Source organism: Macrotis lagotis, chromosome 4 (genome assembly GCF_037893015.1).
Source record: "Macrotis lagotis isolate mMagLag1 chromosome 4, bilby.v1.9.chrom.fasta, whole genome shotgun sequence".
In the NCBI taxonomy this organism is placed as follows: Eukaryota; Metazoa; Chordata; class Mammalia; order Peramelemorphia; family Peramelidae; genus Macrotis; species Macrotis lagotis.
In genome coordinates, this window is record NC_133661.1 from 88,433,994 (window position 1) to 88,448,415 (window position 14,422).

Genomic DNA, 14,422 nt, shown 5'->3' on the forward strand with positions numbered 1-14,422 from the left:
TTCCTGCACATTTCCCAGAACCACCAACAAGGCGCAGTTCTGGTCCTTCATCTAAACAGAGTAATTTTAACTGTGAATTTTTGAAATACAGCTATGTAATGAATAATATTTAATGAAGTAGAAAGAACAATGTAACACAAAGGATCTTAAATATCTTCCCATTTTAAAATGATTTTCCCTATAAATACAAAAGCATGGTTGTATCTCACTACTACTCTAGAAGTATATATTTATTGTCAGATGTTATTTTAGGGGTTGTTTCAGTCACTTAATAGTTGGTATCCTTGTCCTTTCAACAAGGTTTTTTCTCATGACTGAAAGATTCCAGTAAAATTTGTATTCATTTATTCACCAAATATAAAGGAAAATATAGTTCAAAAATAAAAACTTTGATTTTCACATATATTCTGGTCAATATAAATGATTGTATTGCGCAATGAAGGCTCCTTAAAATACCTAACTGCCTATTGAGCAACTTTAAGATGAATTCCAACAAGAAAAATGGAATACATTTTTTCATTCTAATTTGATCCATGCTGCTTTATGCCTGTACTTAGGCCTAATCCTGGTGAGAAACATAGAAGATATAAGGTTATGTATTTACAAACATTTGTAAGTAAGGACTTCAGAATTCTGGGTAGAATTTATGGGAGGATGTGGATGAAAATAATATAAAATGGGTAGAATGAATACATGAGAGTGGGGGGCGGATAATACTAATCATCATATATCTATTGGTGTATTGGAATATTTCTAAATGTACTTCCCAAGTTAAAGTAGTAAATTACAAAACAATACCCTGAAATATCATGCTACAAAAGTTATCTTTTTATCTCAACTGATTAAAGTATGCTTATAGTTCCATTCTGCTCACAGTTTAAAAGCAATGCAATCATTGATTCTTGCTTCCTTCATGTCCATTTTTATGTGCTGTGGCTTACCCAAACCAGAAAATCTTTTGACTTGCTTCACTGATCGACCAGGAATGTGCATCAAACTAAACATCTGTTTATAGTTCAGTTTCTAGGAAGATATGGTTCCTGCACTCATCACTTAGAAGAACCTTCACATGGTAGGTTGTTGCAGACTTGGAGTTATAGGAGGTCTTGACACAAATGTCATTTTGCTCAGGAAACAAGTTATATCCTCCTTCAGGTCACAAAGATTTACCTAAGTGACCTGTGTCAACTTACAACACCACCTTTCTTAGTGAGTAAAAATAAAGACAAAGTACGATTTGAGAGTGAACCTCCAGGTTTTATTAATAAGGAAGCTGTTAGGCTAAATTGAATTTAAATTATGGATTCTAGATTTTCTTTAAAAATAAAGGTTAATTTAAATTACTTACCCATTTCCTGTTCATTTTGCCTAACAGCATTGAACATCACATAAAAACCTGAACTGGTGATCATAGAGTCACTTCTGAAAACAACTGTCATGATGTTTGAGGAAGAGAAAAATGTGAGTGCTACGGATGAACAGAATCGCCCCATGGACAGAGAGGCCACTTGTGGCCCATCAAATATTTCAATGAAATCATAAGGGCAGCCATAGATGTCTTCCAACCTAAGATGGTAAACAAAGGGTTAGTCAGACTCATCTTGTAAAAAACCTTCCAGATTAAAGCAAAATAGGAACACGGAGAAAAACACTCAAACCATTTGAAGTGAAAATTTGGCTTGAGTTTAAAAATCACACTTTAATATATAGCATTAGCTTTCTTTTAAAAAATCTTTTTTGCCTTCAGGGACTTTTACTTTCTTTGCTCAGTGCTCATAGTTATATTATTAAAACCAGGCATACCTGAAGGTATAGGAGTCACTCCTGGAATCAAATTTTCAGCACCTATTTATATAGAAAAAGAAAACAAAAAATTATTAAAGAATAATTCCACTTGTACTGTAAAAACTAAAACTTTTACTTTGTTGGATGTGCCTTTTGAACATTAACACTTATGTTTCCAAGAGCCAAGTTTTAAACTCCGCTAGACAACTAGAGAAGGTCCATAGCTAGTGGACAGTGTGCAGGACCTGAAGGTAGGAAGCTATGAGTTCAAATAACACTTTAGATGCTTATTAATTTTGTGACCCCTGGGCAAATTGCTTTAACTACTCTCAACCTCTGTTTTCTCACTTAAAATGTAAACAACCTCACAGGGTAGTTGTATTAAATGAAAAAAAGTATATCTAAGATGTTAATATATATAAACATTTCTAATATACCTCTCTCTCTCTCTCTCTGAAAGAGACATAGAAACAATCTCCTAGGTCTCTATTTCCTTGTTCCTTTTTTGGGGGGGGGGGGGAGTTGCAAGGCAAAGATGTTCAGTGACTTGCCCAAGGTCACACAACTAGATAATTATTAAGTATCTGAGCTCAAATTTGAACTCAGATCCTCCTGACTCCGGTACTGGTGCTCTGCCTACTGGTGCCATAGCTGCAACTCCTCACATTATGTCTTTGCAGCTATCAGTCGGATGTATCCAACTTAAATACTAGGGTCAGGAATTTTGAAAGAAGGCATACCTGAACAGATGACCCCAGCATCTTCATGATGACCACAATTGTGCTGAGACCAGCCAGAGTGGGCACACTGTCCAAGATTGTCCTCATTTCCTGCACATTGCATGTTATCCAGGAGAATGCTTCCTGAACCTGGTCCAAAGTGAGCCTCCCCAGGGGCTGAAATGGCTTTCCCACACTTGAGTTGCCTACATACTACTTCTCCTTCATTCAGATCCCATAGGTCATCACACACTGTGCCCCAGGCTCCTTGGTAATGAACTTCAACTCTTCCTGCACATTTCCCAGAACCACCAACAAGGCGCAGTTCTGGTCCTTCATCTAAACAGAGTAATTTTAACTGTGAATTTTTGAAATACCAGCTATGTAATGAATAATATTTAATGAAGTAGAAAGAACAATGTAACACAAAGGATCTTAAATATCTTACCATTTTAAAATGATTTTCCCTATAAATACAAAAGCATGGTTGTATCTCACTACTACTCTAGAAGTATATACTTATTGTCAGATGTTATTTTAGGGGTTGTTTCAGTCAGTTAATAGTTGGTATCCTTGTCCTTTCAACAAGGTTATTTCTCATGACTGAAAGATTCCAGTAAAATTTGTATTCATTTATTCACCAAATATAAAGGAAAATATAGTTCAAAAATAAAAACTTTGATTTTCACATATATTCTGGTCAATATAAATGATTGTATTGCCCAATGAAGGCTCCTTAAAATACCTAACTGCCTATTGAGCAACTTTAAGATGAATTCCAACAAGAAAAATGGAATACATTTTTTCATTCTAATTTGATCCATGCTGCTTTATGCCTGTACTTAGGCCTAATCCTGGTGAGAAACATAGAAGATATAAGGTTATATATTTACAAACATTTGTAAGTAAGGACTTCAGAATTCTGAGTAGAATTTATGGGAGGATGTGGATGAAAATAATATAAAATGGGTAGAATGAATACATGAGAGTGGGGGGCGGATAATGCTAATCATCATATATCTGTTGGTGTATTGGAATATTTCTAAATGTACTTCCCAAGTTAAAGTAGTAAATTACAAAACAATACCCTGAAATATCATGCTACAAAAGTTATCTTTTTATCTCAACTGATTAAAGTATGCTTATAGTTCCATTCTGCTCACAGTTTAAAAGCAATGCAATCATTGATTCTTGCTTCCTCCATGTCCATTTTTATGTGCTGTGGCTCATGCAAACCAGAAAAATCTTTTGACTTGTTTCACTGATTGACCAGGAATGTGCATCAAACTAAGCATCTGGATATAGTTTCTAGGAAGATATGGTTCCTGCACTCATCACTTAGAAGAACCTTCACATGGTAGGTTGCTGCAGACTTGGAGTTATAGGAGGTCATAACACAAATGTCATTTTGCTGAGGAAACAAGTTATATCCTCCTTCAGGTCACAAAGACTTACTTACCTAAGTGACCTGTGTCAACTTACAACAACACCTTTCTTAGTGAGTAAAAATAAAGACAAAGTACGATTTGAGAGTGAACCTCCAGGTTTTATTAATAAGGAAGCTGTTAGGCTAGATTGAATTTAAATTATGGGTTCTAGTTTTTCTTTTAAAAATAAAGGTTAATTTAAATTACTTACCCATTTCCTGTTCATTTTGCCTAACAGCATTGAACATCACATAAAAACCTGAACTGGTGATCATAGAGTCACTTCTGAAAACAACTGTCATGATGTTTGAGGAAGAGAAAAATGTGAGTGCTACGGATGAACAGAATCGCCCCATGGACAGAGAGGCCACTTGTGGCCCATCAAATATTTCAATGAAATCATAAGGGCAGCCATAGATGTCTTCCAACCTAAGATGGTAAACAAAGGGTTAGTCAGACTCATCTTGTAAAAAACCTTCCAGATTAAAGCAAAATAGGAACACGGAGAAAAACACTCAAAACCATTTGAAGTGAAAATTTGGCTTGAGTTTAAAAATCACACTTTAATATATAGCATTAGCTTTCTTTTAAAAAATCTTTTTTGCCTTCAGGGACTTTTACTTTCTTTGCTCAGTGCTCATAGTTATATTATTAAAACAAATCAAAAGCTTTCAGAGCATAGCTTTATCACCAGCTACATCATTTACCAATCACATTTAGTATTGTAAAGGAACAATAATGTATACTACACAATATTTTACAACAGCATTCTCAAACTTTCTATGTGGCAAATAATTGGGTACTGAAATTAAAATGACAGCAGGAGAAAAAAGAGAGATGGAACTCATTTACAATGTGGCGGTTGCTCTTGAGGAAATCATTTTGAAGGAATTGGTAGCTGTCAGAATGATGGGTTTTAAAAGAGAAAGTAAAGATTGATTACGTTATTTGCTGTTTCAAAATATTCATATAGAATAAGATGTAATTTTATTTTGAAAGAAATGAGAAGGAAAAAAGATATATCTTCTTTTCTCATCTCTATTTAAAAAATATTGATGTAAGAGATGGAACTTAGCTTTATAGCTTGGGTTCTCAAATGGTTAGTGTACACAATTATTATAAATGAGGGGACATATTCTAAATCAGTGATTCATTAAATACAACACATACATCTGAAATACCGTAGGAAATGCTAAATCATTATAAGATTCTACTGCATTTTTGCAGTAGAGAAATGGAATGTTTCATGCAAGGAACAGCACGAAGACCAGTGTCACCAGATCATACAGTAGGGTGGAGAGAGATGTAAGATATAAGAATAATGGACAGGGAGATGGGTGAGCCAGGTTATGAAAGAGGATTTTATGTTTGATCCTGTAAGCAATAATTAGTCATTGGTATGTATTGAATGGGGTGTGGGGTGTGATGAGTGGGACGTGTGTGTGTGTGTGTGTGTGTGTGTGTGTGTGTGTGAGAGAGAGAGAGAGAGAGAGAGAGAAAGAGAGAGAGAGAGAGAGAGAGGAAGAAGAAGCAGGAGAAGAAGAAGAAGAAGGAGAAGAAGAAGAAGAAGGAGATGAAGGAGAAGAAGAAGAAAGCAGAAAAGGAGGAGGACCAGACTTTCACTTAGAAAGATTCTTTGGTCTCTGAGAGGAAAATGGATTGGAGTAGGTAGGGGGAGACCACTTCCTAGAGGTGGTGGTAGTGTCAGAGGAGAAAAGGGGACTTATATAAGACATGTTAAGTTAGGTAAAACAGACAAATCTTGCCAATAGATAGCATATGAGGGCAAGAGAGAGATCAAGGAGTTGAAGACGACACCTAGGCTGCCTGCCTGGATGACTGGGAGGATGGGAGTTCTCTTGACAGTCATAGGCAAGTTCAGAAGTGAGGAGGACTTGGAGGGAAAGAGAATGATTGTCACCTTTATTCACACCCTCATCTCTTTTCATTTGGATTATTGCAATAATCTCCTGATTGATTTCCCTGCCTCAAATCTCTCCCTAATCCAGGTTATTCAAACAGAGCTGACAAGATAATTTCCCTTAAGTATAACTCTGATGTGATTTCCTACCCAACTAGCCTCAATTGGTTGTCTTCTTAATTTCTTTATGATAATAAAATACCAAAAAACAACAAATGTCTCCTAGCTTTTAAGGTCCCTTTATAGCCTGGCTCCAACCTATATCTCCAAGTCATTACTCCTCCTTTTGAACTTTGTGATCCAGTTAAATTTATCTTTTCTCTATTCCTCACACACAATCCACATCTTTCGTGGTTCTTTGAACAGGCTATTTCCCATGATTGAAATATACTGCCTCCCTACCTCTGTGTCATAGAATACATTTTTTCTTTAAGATGAAGCTTAGGCACTATCTTTTTCTTCATCATTATCATCATCATAGAGTGCTTTTAAGATTTTCAAAGGGCTTTATAAATACTAATTCATTTTGTTTTCACAACTCCCATAGGACTTAAGTATTATTATTATTCTCATTTTACAGATGAAGAAATTGAGACAAATTAGGCTAAGTGACTTGTCTTGGCCTCGGTTTCCTTTTTGGTAAAATGAAGAGGTTAAAATAGAGGATTTTTTGAGTCCTTCCCAACTCTAACTTGCTACAGATTTATGGAATAATATAAATCATTTACTTACTTCAAATTTGGAATCATAAGCTCAATATGGAATTTCTTATCTACATGTATCTCCCAGACACATTGTATGTCTGTTGGATAATTTCCAGGATACCATGGACTAGAAAATGAGCCAGAAAGACTTGAAATGACACCACCACAAGAATTACTTTCTCCTAAAAACAAAAGAGAGAAATGCAGCAATGTAGATTTACTTCCACAGACTCCATACCAATCACTGACATAGAAATTTTTAACTTATGGATCTATTCTCTCAAAAGAGGTGATCTTTATGGACGTGGGTTTTGAGATGGGTTATTATGACTCTCACTAAATCATCTTAGGGCCGAAAAAATGTGCTGAATTTGGCAGCAGTAGTATGACACCTTTTAACTCATCTCTTGCAGCATAGTTGAGCTACTTCAACTAGGACAGATTCAATATTTTGGTCCCATCTGATTCATCTACACTTAATTAATGTCCCCTTTAATTGAAATAGTCAGCATCATAGCAAGATATGTAGCCTTTTTGGTGCCATGGACCCCTTTTGTTTCATAAAGTCTACAGAACCTTCCTCAGAATGTTTTAAATGCCTAAAATAAAATAGGATTTCCAAAAAATATATTGAAATACAGTCATTTAAAAACCTCAAGTTCACAGATTCCAGGCTAAGACTTGATTTATAGAAACATTCATTCAACAAATATATATTAAGTATCTTTTAATAAATAGTACTGTGCTATACAATATGGGTGATGTAAAAGTCAATAAGACTTCCATTTTGAGGAAGGTACATGAGTAGCCATGCTTTACTCTCCAAACTTCTACCAGTCTTCTTGCCACCCTGAGGGAAGTGCCTTATCCCTTTGTCCCCAAATCTCATTCTCCCTTTGGTTTCTTTCTAGAACTTCATTTTGAGGATGATCCCAGACCAACCAACTTTCATGACCTAACTTCATCCACATCCACCCATGCAGGCACCTCCCTCATTTCCTTTCAGCTCTCCATCATATGTTGTCTTATGTTATTATGTCATTGAAGTCAGGAACTGTCTTTTCATTTGTATTTGTGTCTCCAGTTTTTAGTAGGATCATTAATAAGTGCTTAACTGTTGAATGAACTTAACTTAGTCCTTGTCTTCAAGTAGTTTCTTACTGAATAGGGAAGATAAGGCACATCTATGTATAGAATTTTACAAAATTTCCTTTGGAAAAAGAGATGCCAGGTCTCATTCCTTTCACCTATTCTAGATGTTTTCGAAAGCTTCCCCAGGTCATTGGAGTTATATCATTTTCCTGTCAATAGGAAATACCATGGATCAAGAACAACCAGAAAAGGGAATGGTGGTGTTCCTCCTGGAACCCTAGACCCTGTAGACTCAGTAGAAAATACTGATCAAGCAGAATATACAGCGTTGAAGTGCTTGGGAGAAGTAAATGAAAATGGCAATGAGATTACATAGGACTGGAGAAAAAGAATACTAATAAAATGAAAGGAAAGATGTTTTACATTCCTCTAAGAAATGGTTTTTGTGTGAGTTCTGGAGCTGTGTGAATCCTTTTTCAAAAACAGACTGGAAGCAATGGCAGAACTTTAATCTGGAGGCTATTTATCAGCTAAACACATTTCCAATGTTCTGTGGTCCAGTGGTTGATAAACTGATTCCCTGGGAAAGGGAATAAGTGCCATCTCCTGGAGCCTAAGGGAAATGACAGAACCACAGAGGTGAGAGGAGTAGAGAATAGAGATGTATGGAGAAAAAAGTAAGGAACTCTATAAATGGAGTATGAAATATGTCAGATCTCTAGAAGAAATAGGAGTAAGGTGTTTATGAAGGCTCCTGGGAACTAAAAATCATATGCAGCTGGGAGGCATCAAAATAGAACTTCCAAAGGAGATACAATCCCAGCTGGAAAGTGGAGGTGGAGGGGAGCACCTTCTAGATACAGGAGACTGTATGAGGAAAGGAATAGAGGTGGGAAAAGCACAGGATATGATGGAAGAACAACAAATTGTTCAGTTTGGCTGGAACATAAAGTGAAACAGAATTGTGTGAAAAAAGACAAAGGTGAGTAGGCATGGTTTGTTCCCTTTCCTGATGCTTAAAAGAGTCTGTGATATGGATCTGTGAGGATATAATTGAGATTTTTTTCTCTGACCTTATTCTGAATCATTGACTATCATGTTATTTAGCAACAAAATCATAGGTGACCTCACTTTCCTTTCTATTAACATTTATGATTCCTTCTATAGAAACCAAATGACTCTTCTGCCTGAGAAGTCTCAGGACATATTCTTAAAAGCTAGATTACAGTGGGTAGGTTATTGATACCTTTTATCATTAAAGTAGTTTGAATTACATTCATTCTGAAATTTCAGATAAAAAAGATATACCTTTTGTATAATCTCTGGAAACTTCTGGTGAACCTATAAAGAGAAGTAAACAAATGAATAATAGCCTTAGGGGAAAAAACAAAAACAAACAAAAAAGTTCATTCCAGTTCATTTTTTTACTCTCAACAATCAAAATGGAATCATGTCACTGTCCCATCCCCTCCTGGTCCCCATTCCAGAGACATTAATGGTACCTTTAGGAATAGATATAAAATTCTCTCTATTTTTTTAAACTCTTTGTAACTTGCCCCCTTCCTACCTTTCCACTCTTCTTATACTTTGTTCTCCTCCATGTATTCTGCACTCTTATGACATTGGCCTTTGCTATTCTTCACACAGAATGATTCATCTCCCAGTTCTAGACATTTTCAAAGATTATCCCCCATGCTTGGAATTCTCTCCCTTGTCTCCAACTTTTGGCTTCACTGTCTTCCTTTAAATCCCAGCTAAAATTCCACCTTCTGTAAGATGCCTTTCCATATCATCCTTAATATCAATGTATTCCTTCCTCATGCTATTTCTCCAATTTATCTGTATCTATTTTTTTTTTTACAGTGGAATTCCCTATCTTGCCCAGGCTGGAAATACAGTAGTAATTCATGGTCTAATCCCACTGCTGATCATCATGGAAGCTTTGACTTGTTCAGCTTTTCATTTGGGTGAGTTTGTCTCTTCTTAAGCAATCTGGTGACCTCCATTCATGGGTTCTTACTATATTGGTTATTGACAATGTAGATGCCCAATCAGTTTTAGCCCTACTGCAGTTCAACAATCCCAAGTTCAAGCAATCCATCAGCAACTATTTCTCCCAAATATTACAGATGTATGCCTCCATGCCAACTACCCTATTTATGGATATTGGTTTCATCTTGCTTGTACATAATTTGTAATGTCTCCTCATTAAGACTGTGAGATCCTTGAAAGCAGTATTCTTTTCCTTTTCTTCTTATCTCCGGCTCTTAGCCAGTATCTGACACATAGTATATGCTCAGTAAATATTTATTGACTTGACTTATGTAGCTTTAGAGATGAATAAAATGCTAAGGGTCCTTTAGCTGATGTTCTTAGTATGACAAGAATAAGGTCAAGAATTGCTAAATGAATGTTTTTTGAAGTTTATTCCTTCATTTTATATCCACCTGTTTGATTCATCCTTCTCTATTTGAAAAAACATATACAATCAGTTTAGGTAGGTGTCAATGGTCTGAACTAGCATTCTGGCTGTATGAATGGAGAGAATGGGATTTATTATTTCTATCTATCTACCTGTCTACCTATCTGCCATCATCAATCTATCCAGCTGTCTGTCTGTCTGTCTATCTGACTTTTTGAGATTTAGAAGTAGAAATAAGATTTGGCAACTGATTTTTAACTTGACTAGAACATTTGTTTTTCAGACTTTGAAGAACAGAGAACAAAAATTTGCTCAGAACCCATTTCTTTCATGAATTGTTCCCCCACACCCATTTTACTCTCACCTGTATTCTTAGGAACTTGACTATAACTGGGAAATAGCTGCACTGGGATCTGAGAAGGTAGTGAGGACTGAATATGAAAGGCCCTATTATTAGGGGAGGATATCATATCTTCTTGTTTCCCCACAGAAGATGAGTATTAGATGGTATAGGACAGAGATCATGTGAATCAGCAGAAGTTAAACCACACTAGAGATCCTAGGCTATGAGAAACTCTGCCTTTCCTGTTCTAATTCTTGGCTATGTCTTTGCTGATTTTAAAATGCATGGAATGGCACTTATAAAAATAAAAGCAACTTTGCCTTTTATTTTTTAGGGTTTTTTTTGCAAGGTAAACAGGGTTAAGTGGCTTGCCCAAGGCCACACAGCTAGGCAATTATTAAGTGTCTGAGACCGGATTTGAACCCAGGTACTCCTGACTCCAAGGCCGGTGCTTTATCCACTACGTCACCTAGCCGCCCCAACTTTGCCTTTTTTTCACTAATACCAGGTTTCTCTTTCATTAATGGTATCACAATTAATTCCTTAACTTTTACGTAACCATATTGATCATTCTTTCTTGACTACTATTTTTAATTCCATGAAATGTTCAATCAGCAATATATATGTGTGTGTATGCATTGTGAATAATATATATATATATATATATACACACATATAAATACACACACATATAAATGTACATATACATTGATATAGATAGTTGGTATAATAGATAGCCTGTTACACCTGGAGTCAGGAAAACTCTTTTTTTCCCTGAATTCAGATATGATCTCAGACACTTACTAGTTGTGTGATCCTACACAAATCCATTAACCCTGTTTGCTTCAATTTCCTCATTTATAAAAAGAGCTGGAGAAGGAAATGGCAAGCCACTCTAGTATCTTTGCCAAGAAAACCCCAAATGGAGTCATGAAGAATCAAATAGGACTAAAAACAACTCAACAACAAATACATATTTATCATATGCATCACAATATAATACATTATATATAATATATGCATTACATATTATAGACATATATACACAAATATATGTATATAATAGATATAAATGCAATATATATATATATATACACATTATGTATACAATTACATATATATATTTGTTGGTTGAGCAATTCACTATAAATATAGAGATAAAGATGTTTACTACATACAAATCAATGAATTGGCTGCTGGTGATACAAAATTGAATTGAGACATTTTTCCTTTAATGGGCTTATAATCTAGTAAGATGAGTAAAACATATATATATATATATATACATATGTATATGTATATATATATATGACTTTTTATAAAATATAAGCTAGGATGTAAAATTGTAATTAGAGGAGCCCAAAGTACTAGGAGAATTCAAAAGCCAGATAGATGTGATATAAGAACATGATCTAGCCTATGACATACCTGAAGGTGTAGTAGTGAAGTTTCTTGCATCTGCTTGCATAAAGAAATAAAATGTCATTTAAAAAACAAATACAAAATGAAGGAGAAGTTAGAATTAGTTCTGAAGGGCTGGGATGGGGATATTATTTCACTTTAGTTGTGCTTGGGGCAACATGACAAAAATCTTTTCTGGAGATATTTAGCAGTTCATTTAAGGAAGGATGAACAGGCAAGGTGGAAGGGAATGAGTAACTTGAAGTTAGGGTGTCTATGACTTTTAGATTCCCTGCCATTTGAGTGAAACTTCAGTGGCTGATTTCTTGACAGAGTAATGAATACCTGAACAGATGACACCAGCATCTTCATGATGACCACAGTTGTGGTTGGACCATCCAGAATGGGAGCACTGGCCCAAGTAGCCTTCAGTTCCAATACACTGCATGTTGTCCAAGAGGATGTTTCCTGAGCCTGGCCCAAAGTGCGCTTCTCCAAGAGCTGACACAGCCTGTCCACACCCCAGCTGCCTGCAGACCACCTCAGCCTCATTTAGATCCCACAGGTCATCACACACTGTGCCCCAGACCTCTTGATAATGAACTTCTACTCTTCCTGCGCATTGCCCGGGACCACCTACCAGACGCAATTCTGGCCAGTCCTCTAAAGAGAAAAAAAATTATTTGTTGTGAACCTTTAGAAGGTATGGTATATACTTTATTCTGAATGTGGAAAGAAAAGGTCTAGATTTAAGTCTTTCCTATGTTATTAGAAAAAATGAATTATCTTATTCCTCTCAGGTTTTGCTTCCCTGTCTTAAAATGAGGAAATTGTATTAAGTGATCACTAAAGTCCCTTTCAACTCTCACTACGATGATTCAAGTAACCCATTCCTTGAAGGGCTAAGTCTTGGAGGTAATAGCTATTTTAATTGAACCAGATGGGCTACTACATGATAGTTCCTTTACTGTTACAGTTATTGTGGTATTAAGTGACTAAGCTTCTTGATATTCTTTTCTTTCCAAGAGATCAGAACTTATACTTTTAGTGAAAGTGTGCTGTCTTATATGCCAATACAATGCTGTCAATAAGATATGTGCTTTGAATTAATTTTTAAGCACTGAGACTTCGCTAAAACTGAACTATCTATGTGATCTCTCATGCATTACTCTCGGTAACGAATAAGATATTCATTCATTCATTTAATAAACACTTATTAAGCCCCTACTGGTTGCCAAGGTACTATGATAAATGTTGAATGAAACAAAAATGTTGAAGGAGGCAAAAGACAGTTTCAGTCTTCAAGAAGCTCACAATATTTTACCGAGTCAACTGATTGAGAAAAGAGGTATATAATCTGTGTCCATGGGACAGAGTTTATTTCTATGAGAAACTGGTTAACTGATAATGTTTATCAAAATGGCAGCCTTTGGCATACATTTCAACTTATTCTAACAGAGTTATTCTAACACTGGTTCTATTAACTGGGTCAGAAGTATTAGAATTACTAGAAGAATGGAAAGCATTGAGATATAACTAGCAATTCTTGTGACCAAGACAATTCAGTCAATAAGAGTTTTAGGAAGTATTGGGGTGAGATATCAGATTTAAAGAATACAAGACCCAATGGTAAGAATGATCCTGAAGGGGGAGACAAAGACCTCAGGACATTGGCTGGGGAAGCCATAGCCAGGGGAGAGTAGTGTTTCATTTAGTAACTTCCTAGTTTAATCATTCTTTTTAACTTATACTTAACTCAGTTGTGTCCACTTGCTAGAGGTGCTCTCAGCACTAAATTTTGGCATTCCAGGACAAATTTCTTAGTTTTGGCTTTGGAATAATGTAATTTTTTTCATTTAGAAGTTTTGACTCACCAGAGTCTTTTGCCACAAAATATCAAGCATAAGACATTTCAGGTACTTTGTTGTTCAAACTTTACTAAATTGCATATTGGAGATCTGAAAGGGGGTTTTGAGTTTTCAGGAGTGTTTAGTTAAAGAATAGTCAAAAGTTAAAGAATAGTCAAAATATTTTTGAACTAAATTAAATTGAATTTGATGCTGGAAGAATATATAATTTGGAACAAAATCAAGACATGGTAAACAATATCATGTTACCTGTTTTTGAAATTTTACTTTAGACTTACCTGGTTTGGTGTCCTCTGAAACTTCAGCATCTGTTTTTAAGGACCAATAAAAAGAGTCTATCAATGTTTTTAGTAAATTTAAATAAGAAAGATAAGACAGATTTGGTACCATCCCTTGCTAAGTAAGTACTAAGCAGGTGCGTGATATTTTTTCAGCATAAGATCAGACATGGGTGAAATAAGAGAGTTAAAATTTACTAAAAGGAGATACAGACGTAGAGTGTTATCAAAATAACTTCTACAAATGTTTAATTAAAAAGGAGGCAGTGTGATATAATAGATAAATGTTAGATTTGGAATCAAGAAGACCTGAATTTAAATTTCTTTTCTGAAGCTTAGTAGCTGTAAGATCTTGGGTAAAATACTTCATTTTTATGTACCTCCAAAGAAAATTAAGACTTATCTATAAACCAAAGTTGAGCTCTTCAAAGATGAAAGGCATCTAGTCTCAGATCACCTATG

General features: G+C 35.5%; 1 protein-coding gene across 1 annotated transcript in view; it reads right to left on the reverse strand.

Annotated features, from left to right (window-relative positions):
* Positions 1 to 521: 521 nt before the first annotated feature.
* Positions 522 to 14,422, reverse strand: part of LOC141522691 (scavenger receptor cysteine-rich domain-containing protein DMBT1-like) — an 80,872-nt gene continuing 66,971 nt past the window's right edge. The window contains exons 21-30 of the mRNA XM_074236198.1: positions 13,961 to 13,990; positions 12,160 to 12,477; positions 11,842 to 11,871; positions 8,957 to 8,989; positions 6,585 to 6,738; positions 4,143 to 4,360; positions 2,526 to 2,843; positions 1,758 to 1,845; positions 1,349 to 1,566; positions 522 to 565 (exon numbers count right to left, since the gene is read on the reverse strand). Coding sequence (XP_074092299.1) covers positions 522 to 565; positions 1,349 to 1,566; positions 1,758 to 1,845; positions 2,526 to 2,843; positions 4,143 to 4,360; positions 6,585 to 6,738; positions 8,957 to 8,989; positions 11,842 to 11,871; positions 12,160 to 12,477; positions 13,961 to 13,990 — 1,451 coding nt within the window. The remainder of the gene's footprint in view (positions 566 to 1,348; positions 1,567 to 1,757; positions 1,846 to 2,525; positions 2,844 to 4,142; positions 4,361 to 6,584; positions 6,739 to 8,956; positions 8,990 to 11,841; positions 11,872 to 12,159; positions 12,478 to 13,960; positions 13,991 to 14,422) is intronic.